General features: G+C 38.8%; 1 protein-coding gene across 2 annotated transcripts; it reads right to left on the reverse strand.

Annotated features, from left to right (window-relative positions):
- Positions 1-15: 15 nt before the first annotated feature.
- LOC139945508 (uncharacterized) lies at positions 16-14,725 on the reverse strand. 2 transcript variants are annotated; one of them, XM_071942881.1, is made up of 3 exons: positions 14,168-14,725; positions 3,338-3,604; positions 16-2,772 (listed from the first exon to the last, which is right to left on the reverse strand). In XM_071942881.1, exons 1-3 carry the CDS (start codon positions 14,517-14,519, stop codon positions 2,453-2,455), a joined length of 939 nt encoding a protein of 312 aa, XP_071798982.1. In that variant the 5' UTR covers positions 14,520-14,725; the 3' UTR covers positions 16-2,452. The 2 variants fall into 2 exon arrangements, with proteins under 2 accessions (XP_071798982.1, XP_071798981.1); XM_071942880.1 differs by lacking the exon at positions 14,168-14,725 and adding an exon at positions 5,127-5,662.
- Between the last annotated feature and the right edge of the window lie 735 nt (positions 14,726-15,460).

The raw sequence follows: 15,460 nt of genomic DNA on the forward strand, positions 1-15,460 counted from the left end.
CATCTTTCTACCCATGTGCATTTTATAACAAACGGTTACAAACGCTTTTCAAAGACCAACTCGACCGATCCAAGGCAACGTGTTCCTTTAAGTATACATTGCTTTATATGATACAGAAAACCTGAAACTAATAGTATGTTATCCTCATTAATAAGAACCACATCTCTTAAAAAAAAAAAAAAACATACATGTATGCATACATTACTTACAACAGCTCCGACTTAGTTTTAAATTTTTATCAAAAATATTTTGTGAATTTAATTTTAAAAACAAATTACAGCAGTATCTGTTATGTACACAAAATTGCTTTCAAAAACATGTTTCATTAATAAATTGCTAACTAAAACACAGGTAACTCGTTCATTTATGCATAATATGCAAAGGATATGCAAAGGTTTTTGCTTAAAAAGGTGTGCATTTGTTAATCACTCTTAAATTTAATGGCAATAACAACTTACTTATTTAGAAGTACAGCAGCTTTCATTCAATAGTATTAAGCATTTTGAGAGTTTTTTAACAGTTTAAGAATGTGGTAACAGAAAATTATACCAGTTTTTATCCCCCAAGATCTGAGAAACATTTCAGTCAGATAAATGTTTACTTTTCAGATTGTGTATTCCAATTATGGATTTGTTTTTTTCTGCTTGGACATAATTGCTCCAGATTTTTGGCGATATCTTGAAAATGCTACCACCTTTCAAAATAAAGTTTCCAGTTTTACCGTATAAGATTAAAGCAATGGAAAAGTACCAAAAACTAAATCTATAAGTTAAACTCAAGTGAACTTCTTAACAGTGATTGCTGCATATTACACACACACAAAACCAAAGCTCTCCACATCCGAGCATTTTAGCATAAAACAGGATCCCAGCTATTGTTAAACATGCCCTGTGGTTTTATTCTCAGCAAAGGCCAGACAATCCTCTACTGGCTGCCATGTGAAATACTATCCCCTAGAAAAAAACAGAGTCGCTGATAACGTTGAGAGGAAAATCAAACAACCCTGTGAGTTTGTCTTTGATGCCTTACTGGTTTCCTTTGTATCAAGATTTGATCACAAAGCAAGTCAGGGTCATAGGCAAAAATGAAATTGAAAGCTATTTGGGATATTATTTCACAACCTGAACAAAGTGTTTCACCAGAAAACCTTCAGATTGGAGGTTCGTCGATTCCTTTTTACTTTAAAAGATGTATTTTGTTCTGAATGAAATCCTTTTTGGCGATCCCATGGAAAACATGTGAACTTTACTTTTCACTGATGAGAAATTTCGGGGGACCTTGTAGAGGTTGGACTTATCAATGAAAACCTTTTGATTGAGTTTTAGCGTGGATTAATGTTGACAAAGACTCTGCACTTAATACCAATGGAAGTGTTTTTGTTCAATCTCTTATGATGTTCTGTTCAGGATCTATTACACAAACAACAATTCCAAGCATTGTCAAAGTTTTGTAGAAGTGTGAACATATTGCCTGTCAAGACCAAATCTTTTTTTTAGAACCTACATATGTGATTCCATTGAGCTTCACAAAACTACTTGCTGTGCAGAAATTTGCATGGGCACCAGTGCGAATATGTTACCATGAGTCTTGAATGGTTGTCTGTTTATGATTAGTGAGATTTTGCAAGACTTTGCAGTCCAGTTTATAGAATTTTGTTCGCTACCTGGTCCCAAATTCAAATTGTCTTTATGGAAGTAAAGTCATCAACCAAAATTCCATTTCGCATGAACCATCTATGAGTGGTATTCTGCTTTAATATGCACAGCAGAATTTTGTTTAGAAGTATTTTCAGCTTAAGCAGCTCTGTGAAATTTAGTCAAAATAACTGTACTGGTGAGACTTTCTGTTTTATTCCAAAAGATCTACTATGTAGTTTCATGAGACTAGACTGGGTATTCCAGTGCGTGGCATGATGGCAAAAAACAAACAAAATGCTGGCTATACTTGTAACCGGTGTTTAAAATTCTCATTACAGATATGAGTAAATAATTATTTGGAATTCCACCTTCAGATAGAAATTTGTATATTCAACGTCCTATCCTCATCAGATGTAGATTTCACAAAGAGTTAGAGACTAGTCTTGTCTCCAGTAACGATGAGCTTTTCGTCTGAACTTATACAGGCATGCTACTTTTCAGCTTGTCAGAGTCCTAGGACTAACCCTACGTAAGGACTAACCCTACGTAAGGACTAACCTAGACTTGATTTCAAGTCTTAGATCGGGTTATTCCTCTGCATCTCAGCCACGAAAAACGCCCTCTCATTATTAGTCATCAAGCGCCCTAACCCGAAACAAGGGAGGTTTATTACAAGAGGGCGCTGTTTCAGCAATAATGTAGAGGCTATCAGCAGGAGGACTAAAAGCCACGATCAAAGACTTGGAACCAAGTCTAGGACTAATCCTAAGTTAGGACTATCTTTGTGAAATCAACATCTGATCTAGTACCTGGCCTTAGTCCCAGTCAGGGCGTACGTCGAAGACAACAGGCTGGTTCCGGCGACGCCCCCCACCACCAGACCTAACGTAGACCTCTTCCACCGGGTAGTCATCAAACTCCTCTTCTTCATCCTCGAACGAGTACCTCATGGACGAGGGTTCTCCATTGACCTCTCGGCCGCCCTGGGTGACGATGAGGCGGTCTGGGAGGACAGGTAAATCGTCTTGGGGCCTCACAAAGTTTCTGGGACGAGAGTTGCCCGAGTTGTAGTATTGGGAGATGTTGTAGAGGGGCATGCCACGTGGGGCGTGGTCGTCCCATTCTTGGAAATAGTCTTTAGGAGAAAATTTAACATGTTATCAACATTTGATTTTGATTAAGTGCTCTGTAAGATTTTATTTGCCTTTAATTTTTAATACAGCATCCAAACTTTAGGTCTATATGGACAACATATCTGATAAAAAATTATAACTGCATGGTAATAATGTAACATTCAAATTAAATGGTTTTGGGGGAAATGAAGGTCGCTTGTTTTCTTTAGTTCCAATTGTTTTGAGAAATATTTGTATCTGAAAGTATTGAAAACACAAAAAAATAATAATCAGTTTGATGTAATTTTTCTGAAAATTTGACCAACATTAATAATTTTTCAAATCTTCAAAACCTTTCATATTATCATAAATTTTCCCAAACTAACCCTCCTATATGTCCAGCCCGACTACCAATTTTAAACCCCATTCCTAAACTTGTAAAAGTCCTCCTTTATCCAATGTCAATCCAGTCCTCCCATGTCCTTTTCAACTATTCATAAACTTACCAAGTCCACCCATGTCCATTCCCACTAATCCTACCAAGTCATCCCATAATTAATATGTCAATTCACACTAATCTAAACTTACCAAGTCCTCCCATGTCCATTTCCCTCCTCTCAGCCAATCTACGTTGGTTCTCCTCCACATGGATCCAGTTCTCATACCCGACACGGAACGCCTCGGACAGGGTGGACGTGATGACCCCGCACTGCCTCGGGGTGTTGCACTCGAAGACGTGGCACACGAAACGGTTCCCTTTACCTCTGGCCACCATGGAGAAGATGTTGCTATGACGCGGGTCGGCAGCGACGAAATGGATCAGATTTATTGGGATGTGCTGAACATCTCTCGTCTCTGTCAAAGATAGGACAGGGGGGAAAGGAGTCAGTGATTGGTACTTTGTCGTCTAAACTCGGCACTTTTCAAGAAGTTTCAAACTCCAGTATAAAGTGTCAGATTGAGACTGAGAGCTTCGGCCAACGAGAACCTTAATAAAACCAGGGCCCAATTCATAGCGCTGCTTTACGGAAGGCAAATTGTTCGTGCTTACTGTAGCAGACAAATTTGCTAAGGTGTCAATTGGGCGGCCATCTTACACATTCACATGGATTTGCATTGTGACGTCATTCATGTTCGTGCACTAAAATAACGTAAGGTTAACATACCTTTTCGTGTGCATCGCTATGAAGTGGAAATCGCGCAGTGCAAAAAGCAGCTCTATGAAATTGAACCCGGTTTATGCCGTAACATTTCCTTCATTTGGAGGCAAAAAGAAAGTCAGCAACAGCAGCATTTGTTAAAGAACAGCAGCAGCATATTACAACAACCAAACACGAACGCAGGAAACTCTGAAGTAAAAAGTCTGACTAACTTTAGGCCCAACTATATTTTGTAGACATATTAATTTGACATCAAATCCAACCACAAGCTCTAAACGAAAACTAGTTTTTACAAAATAAATACCAGGTGAATAAGTAACTGAACTATAAACTTAACACATTGAGAAACCAAATGTATCGAAACTGCATTCCAAACTATACGGGATGGAAGAACAGTTTCACGGCTTCGGCCTTTGGTCCGTGTACGTGCTCTTTGACTGGTAATCAAAATTTTAACTTATGCGCGCCTTTGTTCGTCTCGTCAAGTTCACACATTGAGCACAATGTGGGAGTGGGTTTTAAAATACAAGCATTATAACAAGATGAACTACAGAATAAGTTGGTCAATTTAATCTGGGCCCAATTTCATAGAGCTGCTAAGCAAAAAGAATTGCTTAGCATGAAATTTCTTCCTTGATAAAAACAGGATTACCAACCAAATTTCCATCTGTTGCATATTGTTACTGGTATTCAGCTGTTGTTTGCTTATCCTGAAAATCACGTGGAAATTTGGTTGGTAATCCTGTTTTTATCAAGGAAGAAATTTCATGCTAAGCAAATTGTTGTGCTTAGCAGCTCTATGAAATTGGGCCTAGTCGTCAACTACTTTGTATATAGGGCTGGCAGAGAAACCTTTTCAACCTTTACAGTGAACGAAAAGTGGATTCGGGTTGATTTAATATTTAGTACTCATGAAGCAGAACATTGGCTGCATGTTATCCGGAGAGATTGGCGATATTAGGCCTGATACTTCACGGAGGCATTGGATGCAATTGCCCGATGCCTCTAGTAATTGCCTTGATGAAAATGCTCAAGTAGAAAATAATTTACAATTCTCCTCATAGGGTGCCCTTTACAAAGGATGCCTCAGTGCCCTTGCTCTTTCAAAAACAAACGAGCGTATACGGGCCCTGTGATATCTAACTCTATCGAGGGTTCAGTGTTCGCGATGATTTGACGGATTTGTGGTGATTATGATTGGAGCACTACAAACTTACGGACTTCCATAAAAGACACCTGTTTCTCGGTGATATTCATGGCGTAGAAAGGTATGGCAACACCTCGCTCTTTATACGCCTTAGCGCGCCCTCGGATCTCCTCTACCAGTTGTGACAACTCCTGCACACCTGGCTCGCCACTCCTCATTTTGGAAGCACCGAGGAAGATCAGCCGGGAAAAGGTCTTTTGACTGCTGCCTCCCTTGCCGTTCGAACTGCCTCCTCCCCGTGCATGCGGACCGCCTTTGCGTCTTACGGTGTTACGGCCATTCTGACTCATAGCCGTACGAGTCGGGGACCGAGACATTGAACGACGGCCTCCTCCCCGTCCTCTTCCTCGTCCCATGGTCCCAGTTTGTCTCACATAGTAGACCTGGTCACCCATTCCTGTCTTGAACCAAACTCCTTAATAAAAGTTACTCCAAGAGTCCGCAAAACAGCAGCTGCAACCGGAACCAGTTCAAGCCCAATACACTCTCGTTACTCTCAGGCAGTCAGAGTCGGGCACAATGGCGTAGATTTTGCAGGCTAGTTGGTTCTACTGCACAGCCTCAATCTCTCTAGTTACCAAAAGCGCACAGCGTGACATACATTGTTCAACGACAGCCAGTTGAGACGACAAACTTCATGCATGATTATTAGCAGAAATATTTTCCCATTTTGTGAGGGGACAAAAGAATGAATTTGGGTGTTTTGTGTTGACGCGTCGAAAGTCCTGTGTCACCATTATTACAAGGCCATGTACAGTTTAGAAAAACACGAACTTCACAGCCGATTCCTAGCCTGGTTTGAGCCTAAAGTTGTGAAAGGTCCAGAGACCGTGGGCGTAGTTATGTGAGGAGTCGGCGAACAGCTATGTACATAACCTCTACTTTCTTTATCATAACAATAGTTTCATTTGGTATCTCACGGTTACTACAAAGGGGAAAAACATGGCATTAATGTTGTTCTATTTTGCATGCAGACTGACTCAATGTTGTTCTGTTCATCATGCACCAACGCTCAAAGTTACATACAGTAAAACTTGAGTTGGCGGGGAAACCATTTTGTACGTTTAAAGGCAGTGGACACTATTGGTAATTGTCAAAGACTAGCCTTCACAGTATCTCAACATATGCATAAAATAACTAACCTGTGAAAATTTGAGTTCAATCGGTCATCAAAGTTGTGAGATAATAATGAAAGAAGAAAACACCCTTGTCACACCAAGTTGTGTGCGTTTAGATGGTTGATTTTGAGACCTCAAGTTCTAAATCTGAGGTCTCGAAATCAAATTCGTGGAAAACTACTTCTTTCTCGAAAACTATGGCACTTCAGAGGGAGCTGTTTCTCACAATGTGTTATACCATCAACCTCTCCCCATTACTCGTCACCAAGAAAGGTTTTATGCTAATAATTATTTTAAGTAATTACCTATAGTGTCCACTGCCTTTAAAACCAAAACTTTTTCGCCGATTCTCGGAGTTACTTGGCACAATTCAAAAGAGTAAAAACTAACGCATAGGTTTGTGGAGAGTTATCTGTGTTTTTGGCTTATACCAAAATTGCAAATGTTTTGATCGGTTATCAAGGTGTTTTTGAGAAATAGAAAGAGTTACAAATAGTGACTTTTTTGTTAAAATATAAAACAAACAATCATCGTAATTGCAATGTATTTTCGCTGGTAAATCGCTTCACCAAGCACATGTTTTTTAAGAGATTGTGTATCACTATAAACCGTTAAAACAAATTTAATCAAAGTCACAGATAATGTGTGGGTGGAGTTTTTGCCTTTGGAACAAAATGATCAGAACTTCATTCGGACTTGTTGAACCCCTCTCTGTTCGTGTTCCCTTTGCTTTAGCATTAACAAAACACACGACATCAGCAGGCCAGACTACATTGCTTTCCCACAGCAAACATTGATTTGGTTCATTGGTTTTGAATGGACAACGAAACAAGATGGCTGCCACAAACTAAAGATCTACGTCATTATTTCTTGAATGATTGTATGAATACTCAAGGACAATTATTTAATCATAAAACCATGAAATTAGATCGTATTATTTTTCCTTTATACCTAAACTGGTTTCTTGCTTCTCAAAGAATTTAAAAACGAAACAAACAAAAACTGGCCGTGAGGAAGGTCGACATGCGCTGCGAACAGGATACATTATGTTTGGTTCCTTGCTCAATGGTTTGGGTTCGCCTGAACTGGGTTCCGGGTAAATATGAGCCGGATTTATAAGTGAGTCTAAACATGCACGTGGATGACAATGGGGTTCCGGGAATAAGACCGTATGTCTCGGAATTCAGCCACTGTTGACCCTTGGCCGTTTTAGCGATCCAGCCACCCAATGCCGGTGTCAGATGCAATTTTGGCCGCCATGCAATACTGTCCGCTCCGGACACTTTTGCATATGCAATCGTGTCCGGGGCTATGCAAAAACCGTCCGGCGGACATGTACATGTACATCACTGTACATGTATGTATGTGCGTAAGCGAGCATGCATGCACTGAACCTACACAGGCATATATGCAGTATGAATATTCACGTATTAATTTATGACTGCAGCGAATGCCCAACGGCCGAACATTTCCCATGTCATTCATGACACGCACTTAGCTTGTAAAACAAAAATGGCGAACGTTTCTGTATATCAAGGGCGTTTAATTTACCGGAAGGACGGTTCTGCACGGGGGCGAACACAACTGCATATGCAAAACCGTCCGGCAAACATTATTGCGTATGCAGTAATGTCTTCCGGATAGTATTGCATAGAGTACATAATTGCATGCGACACCGGCCGTCAATTCGGACAAGCCCATTTTTACGTTGTCTTGTCCATCATGTTCAAAGTGTGACGTAGCTCCAATGTAAAGCCACAATAACTTCACATTGACTGGCTATCCACTGATAAGCAGAAGCCCATAGGAATTGCATTTTTTCCTTCGATTCTATTTATATGCAAGAAAAATTAAATCATTGGACTTGGCTTTTATACTCTTTAGACTAAAAGGCTTTTAAGAATGGCAAGTTTTTGTCATAAGTTTAAACGAATAAAATGGGTATATTTGGGATGACATTAAACATAAACGTTGGAGCCAGAAATAGCGAAAACTATGCAACAGATACCCATGCATGCGTGGGACGCAACGAAACGGATGAGACCGCTCTCCAACCGCAGGCTCTTCACCGAATGTAAAATGAACGGTCAATATCAAAATGCTTTGAAGTTTTAAAGTAATGGCCTATACACATCATCACACTCTCAAGGGTCTGAACATGGTGGGTTTCTGAAAATAAGGGACTTGAATCTTAAGAGGTTTAACCTTCGAGAAAGACTCTGATTGGGTCAAAAGGCCATCAACAATTACATGCGCTACTTGCAAACTTAAGACAAGTATATTACAAGCAAACTTTGGTCCTCAAGTTTGCTTTACAAAACAGAGCTTATAATTTAAAAGCAATACATGAACGGAAGGTGACGTTTCTGCCCTTGGCATTAACTTGTCGATTGTGGCAACAGGAATAATCTTCTTAGGTTAACGAACTGGAACAGTTCCATAATTGTTTATTTTCAATCAAATTAGATCTTACGGTTCTTATAGCCGATTGTGTTCGAACGTGCGCTAATAAGATCAGTCTGATCCAGAATATTTGTTAGCATCCTTGAAAGTTTCTGAGTCAAGGCTTCCAATGACATCATTGTTCCATAGTGTGGGAATTATTTCAGGTTTGGCGATACCTTATTCGTTTGCTTGGTTGGTTCCGGTAAATTATTTGTACCGTCCAAGTTGTTGGACCATTGATTGTTGAAGTCACGTTTTAACAGGTAATTACAGAGCAGTTTTCGCTCATTAGATCCAACTTCTAATGACGTCACGTCACTGGTAAGAATTGACCCGGATTTCGAGTCTCAAGGGCCTGATCCAATTTCTGTTGGCTGACCTGGAAACTGGTTTTAAAAAAACTTGATTTTAACTCGGATTCTGCGTCAGTCTAACATATCTGTTGGTAAATTTAACACAGAATCATGTGAAATGTTTCTTGAGGATTTTGGCGTATGAGTTTTTAACATCCAGTGACGTACATTAAACTGGTTATTTAACTAAATGGTAAATGCTCAAAATAAATGTTAGCATCAAAACGTATACATTGTACTAGAAAACAAGCAATGAGGAGCTGTTGCAGAAACGGCTTCCTCTGAAGTAACGTAGTTTTCGAGAAAGAAGTAAGTTTCAACTAAAATATTTGAGTTTGATTTCGAGACCTCAGAATTAGATTCTGAGGTCTTAAAATCAAGCATCTGAAAGCACAAAACTTCGTTTGACATGGGTGATTTTTCTTACATTTATCTCGCAACTTCGACGACCATCAAGTTCAAATTTTCACAGATTTATTATTTTATGCATGTTGAGATACACCAAGTGAGAAGACTGGTCTTTGACAACTACCAAAGGTATCAAGTGCCTTTAAGTTGAAAAGGTATGTAACGCAGTTGAGTCTTACTGAAAATAGGCCTATAACATGAAATCTAACTCACAAGTGTAAACGTCTAAACACTTTACAGTCAGTCTGTCTGTTTTTTATATTGTGGAGTTTGAATGGACATATATCACAACCAGTTCCAGATAATTTGCATCTATATTGATGTCTGGAAAATATTTAAATGTTCGTTTACAACCACCGCCCTAACCCATCACGTGAATATGACAATAATTAACTCATCATCGAGATGACGTCATGGCGCATGCAGTTGCCTGAAGTATCGAAGATTATTGTGTCAACATGAAACAATAATAACATTACAAGGTCATTATGATTACAAAAATAACGCAGTGGGAACACCGAACTCGCCTCACCATTTACTGAAGAAATTCCAACTGTTAAAATTGAACTCTCCTAGTCTGAAGGTCTAAATTAAAGTTCATTACAAATAGGCATGTAATACGCGTGTATAGTGATCAGTAAAATGCAGTAGAAAGCAAGACCTATTAAGAACAAAATCTGCACGGCACATTAGCTAATAGTAATACACGTTGTGTTACGGCAAACTGAATACATCAGTAGGCGCAAAATGTCCTCAGCAGAGTTCGCCGCTGATTTTTTTTAAGTGACTGGCGGGACCATTTATGCTTGCAAATTTCCCACAAAATCTCAGTTCTGTAAATCGAAATCCCAGCTCTCTAATAGAATTCCCACTCGAAAGAACTCAACTTCTGAGCTGTTGAACCTGATTATCGACATGCCTAATTCCGTGGGAACTAGTTAATTTTATTATTCCAGTGCTCAATCCAACCATGATCAAAAATAATAAAGCAAAAGGAAGAATTTTGGATTTTGTTGAGTTGTTTTGGTGCTTTAAAGCCATTATACACTTTCGGTAAACGGTATTGTTCAAGTCCCACACTTCGTGTATCACAACTTATATAATTATAAAATAACATACCTGTGAAAATTTAGGCTAAATCGGTCATCGGAGTCGGGAAAAAATAACGGGAAAACCCACTCCTGTTTTCGCGCGTTTCGCCGTGTCATGACATGTGTTTGTAATAAATCCGTAGTTCTCGCTATCGAGAATTTATATTGTTTTCATGTTTTCTCAAAAAGTAAAGCATTTCATGGAACAATATTTCAAGAGAAGTCTTTCACCATTACCTTCTGTAAACCCTGTAAATTATTTGTAAATCTGTGAACCTTTTTTTTCTGTATCGAAAGTGTATAATGGCTTTAAAGCACACACATCAAAATTGGGTTTTAAAGCAACACAAATTACGACACTTTTGTCTTCTTAGGTTCTTATGGGAGCGCGGACAACACCTCCACACCAATTCAGCGCGCTGTAGAATTTACGCCCTCATCCAAAGACCACTGGAAAAGGAAACGTGAATTTTAATTTGTGTTTTTTTTTTATGTGTAGCATATTGTACAACGGTTCTTCGCTTGAATAAATACTTTATTTGAAAATAATACGTGTAATGTGAACTTTGACCCTTCATTCATCATCAATAGTAGGCATATATGAAATATTAACTTCTATAATGCAACTGATCTTCTAAAACTAAGCCATTAAGGCGATTAGACATGTGGTTTTCAAGCCCCACCTTTTTACAGTAGAAAAAGGTTGAACATGGGTCGTCGCGCAGTTATTTTTTTTCGTTCTAAAAACCAATATCACATTGAATAAGGGTAGATTGAGTCATAAAAATATGATTAGTAAAATATGAAGGAAACAACCCAAAATTATTACCAAGAAAAAACAAGCTGCGAGAAAAGCAAGATGGCTGCCTAGTGCCTTATACGTAACGGACAACTGTCGTGTTCAAAAAGTGACTTATCTCCATGCCAGGGCTCGCGGCAACAAAACAATATTGTAAAAGACGATTCGTTGTGTTCTCAGAACATGTCAAGAATTTAAGACTTGGTCATCATTTTGTTTTACTTCCTGGTTTATACTTGTCTCATATTTAGAGTATTCCCTTCCATTGTCAAAGTTCTATTTGTCGTTTTTTATCTTCAAGGCTTTTGTTTGGAAATACCTTTTTTTCTTTTTTACTTATTTATTCATTTATTTATTTATTTATTTTTATTAAGGGGCCTATTTGTTTGTTTATTGTTATTTTGTTGACATTTATATATTTTTCATAAATGTTTCTATTGTTTGTAACTGTTTTCAAACTGTTTGGGGAACCTTTTAAAGGCAGTGGACACTATTGGTAATTACTCAAAATAATTATTATCATAAAACCTTACTTGGTGGCGAGTAATGGGGAGAGGTTGATGGTATAAAACATTGTGAGAAACGGCTCCCTCTGAAGTGACATAGTTTTCGAGAAAGAAGTAATTTTCCACGAGTTTGATTTCGAGACCTCAGATTTAGAATTTGAGGTCTCAAACTTCGTGTGACAAGGGTGTTTTTTCTTTTATTATTATCTTGCAACTTCGACGACCAAATGAGCTCAAATTTTCACAGGTTTGTTATTTTATGCATATGTTGAGATACACCAAGTGAGAAGACTGGCCTTTGACAAGGTCTTTAAACATTTGTGTCTCTTGCCAATTTTTTATATTTTTTATAAATATTTCTTTTTTTGTTAAATCTTCGATGGTTAAGTTTATAATTTGCCTGTTTTTTTTGTTTGTTTGTTTGTTTGTTTGTTTGTTTTTTTTGGGGGGGGGGGTATTTTGTATGTTTACTCATTCTGCTTCATTGACTTTTTGTATCTTTCTGTTGATGTCTAATGTTCTTATTGTCTTTATATATTAATTGCAAGTAATGATATATTTTTAATATATGGACAGATATTTTGGAATTGAAAGCCTTCGGGCTACAGTTTTTTGTAAACTTGTTTAATTCCAGGCATAATGTCCCTGGCTTTTGTTTTGTTTTGATTATGTTTGTATTTTTTATTTTTTTTTTGCCGAATAGATACTATCAATAATAATAATTCATTCAAATTCTCCATTTTTCAATGAAGGTACTTAAGACAGGCCTGTTGTTCAAAAATCGATTCAGTTAAAGGGGGGTCAAAAACACAGAACATAGGTATGTGTATTGGGGATTTACGTTGCACATTTACAAGGAGATGATTTCAATTTGGAAATCTGCGTTACTGATTCAGTTTCTTGCGTCCACTCAAGCAGTGATTTGACTTACATACGGTGCTAATAATCAAAATAAGGGATAATTAAAGGGATCTTTCGAAGCAAGCATGAGTGGAGATCCCTAAAATTTAAAATTAAACGACTTTACTTTGTTATTAACCTATACTTATACACACACCAATTACAAAAATGAGAGGGTACAAAATACACGCCGGCAGGAACAAATACGCACGCCTAAACAATTTGTTTTCTTCAATCGTAAAAAGTATTATGTATTCAAAGATACACTCAAGAAGACAAAGCTTGTCTTTGGCTTGTCTTTATGGAAACAAGGCCGTAATCTAGCAGGGCGATAAAGGGTTCTCGTAAAGTGCCTTGAAGAAGGTAAGAAGTGTCTTGTGAAAGTTACGATTCAAGTGTCCAGTTTACAAAGTGTCCAGTTTACAAAGTGTCCAGTTTACAAAGTGTCCAGTTTACAAAGTGTCCAGGGTACTAAGTGACCAGTGTACAGAGTGTCCAAAGTCGCACAAGGTACGACGTGTCAAACCTGGGAACGAAATGGTCAAAGGTGCGAAGTGACCTGACAGTGACACTGGAGGCGCACAAAAAAAGCACGTTGAACTTGTAGTCCCTATTTACTACTCACCTCTGAATGACAATAAAGGTCAGGTGTATAATAATTGCTAACAAAACCCCCTTTGAAACATAGCCCAAGGGCAACACCTATCTCGCGGTAGCTTTTCTCGACGTTTCAATTTATATTTAGCTCGAGGCTTCACAGGATACATGCCTTATTGGAAATCGCACATCTGAGAAGCTTAAAATCGGTGGGCTTTATAGGTTTATATTTCGAACGACCACTTGAAGATGCACAACAACAATATAATTCACGCCTAACAAGTGTTTTTATGAGTTTTTAACACACAGGCCTGCCTCATGGCAACGAAGGCGATTGCCTCCATGCGCTGCCCCCTACCCGATGCCTTGCGTGGTGCCCTTAAAATGCTCCAGTATAAATTTACAATTTCCTCATAGGGAGCCCTTTACTTTACCCAAGAGAAAATGCGTCGATACATTTGTCCTTTCAAAAATGAACAGCATACAGGCCTGTTTTCCACTTCATATTACTCAGTTCTGAGGACTCCATGTTCTCAGTTCTGAGGACTCCATAAACGTGTTTATATAGCAGTTCCACATTACAAAAGCCGTGTCACACGAGGTAACTTTTAGTGGCAGCATGACATGGCGGCAACAATTTGGCATGCAAAATAAAAGGAAACCATCATCAAATTAATTACTACTTAGTTAGACTATATCAACACACAATGTGATAATTTGATTACAATAACTGTTTTATTCTCTATGTGACTCGTGCATGGAACAAGTTAGTATACCATGTTAAACACATGGTATACTTTATAGCATTTGGTGTAATATTCTTGCTGAACTTACCAAGTTGTTTGAATGACACTCTATCACTGCCCACTTCAATCACATACATCTTGAGACGTGTACCATTCCGCCTGAAGTCTTCGGTCCTGTCTCGAAGAAAAGACACAACGCGGGCTACATCTTCAAAACTTGGATCCCCACCGCCAACCCCAGCCCCAAGGGGAACAGACCCCATATAGATAGCAGGAAACTCCGCATATCCACGAGGTTCAGGAGGCAGGTAACGGAGAGGTCGACGGACCTGAGGGCCCGGGCCCATCGGTGCCATCGGTGCCATCTGTGGGCCAGGCCCCCGTGACATCAAGCGTTGCTGATGGTGACCGGGGTTTCCATAACCAGTCCCTCCGTACATGATTCTAAGATTCTCTTATCGTCTAAAGTTTTTAGGTGAGGACATGAGAAACCTGTCCGATATGTTCTATAGTTTCACTCTCTGATTTTGGAATCGGAAAACGGGCGCAGTCTTCATAAATGACTCATGGAATGCTGCTCTAGTTTTGGGTCACCAGAAGCTGATTGGCACTGTGTGTGGGCATCCACTCTGCTAGCTTTGCACTCTCTCGCCACCACACTGAGTCTACGGAGAGGGTGAAAAGTTTCACGGTCCATTGCATCTCAACGACCCTCTCTAGCAGAAATGTACACGGCATCAAAATTTAACATATTCACAGTTCCCCCTTTGCAAATATTTCTTTTGTTGGTGGAAATGGTTGCATATTGATCGCTGTTCGGGTAACAAAAAGAGTTGGGTCGAGCAAGGGCAACCTTGGATTCTCAAAATAAGTTCTGTCTCCCAACATGAACAGGAAATAAAATGCAGCTGCTCCCAAAGCATGGAGATAGAACTGCTCAAACAGTCCATGGAGGATTCTTCCTCCATGAACAGTCCAAGTCTGGAATCTGGAACTTTGATGTTAAACAAATACCCGAATAAAATTTGACAATTCTAAGCTTTTAGGTCTACTATAAATTCAATGTAATAATCTGCAATTGGATTACACATTTTAAGAAAGGTAACTGTGAGTCAACTCTATTCATAATAAACATTTGGGGGATAGAAAAGTGCTATGTTTTCATAACTGCCGTACTTTGCACTGAAAAGGTTTTTTTTTTTCAAAAGGCTTTATATTTTATACTATGCAAAGCTGCCTACTTCTGACTTTTACCAGAGAAGCTTTTTCTCCATTACTTTTCAGAGTCATTACCAAACGTATACATGTACAGACCATTTACATGCACTAGACATCTTTGATAGTGTCAAACACCAGTATTCTCACCCCCAACATAATTATG

This window comes from Asterias amurensis, chromosome 12 (genome assembly GCF_032118995.1).
Source record: "Asterias amurensis chromosome 12, ASM3211899v1".
NCBI classification, from domain to species: Eukaryota; Metazoa; Echinodermata; class Asteroidea; order Forcipulatida; family Asteriidae; genus Asterias; species Asterias amurensis.

Bases quoted from the DNA above. Each gene is read 5' to 3' on its own strand.
- LOC139945508 (XM_071942880.1), bottom strand. From the start codon at position 5,511: ATGGGTGACCAGGTCTACTATGTGAGACAAACTGGGACCATGGGACGA. The intron at 3,605-5,126 runs GTAAGTTTGTAG...TATCTTTGACAG, and splicing joins GGTGTCTTTTATGGAAGTCC to AGACGAGAGATGTTCAGCAC. The intron at 2,773-3,337 runs GTAAGTTTAGAT...TTTCTCCTAAAG, and splicing joins AATGGACATGGGAGGACTTG to ACTATTTCCAAGAATGGGAC.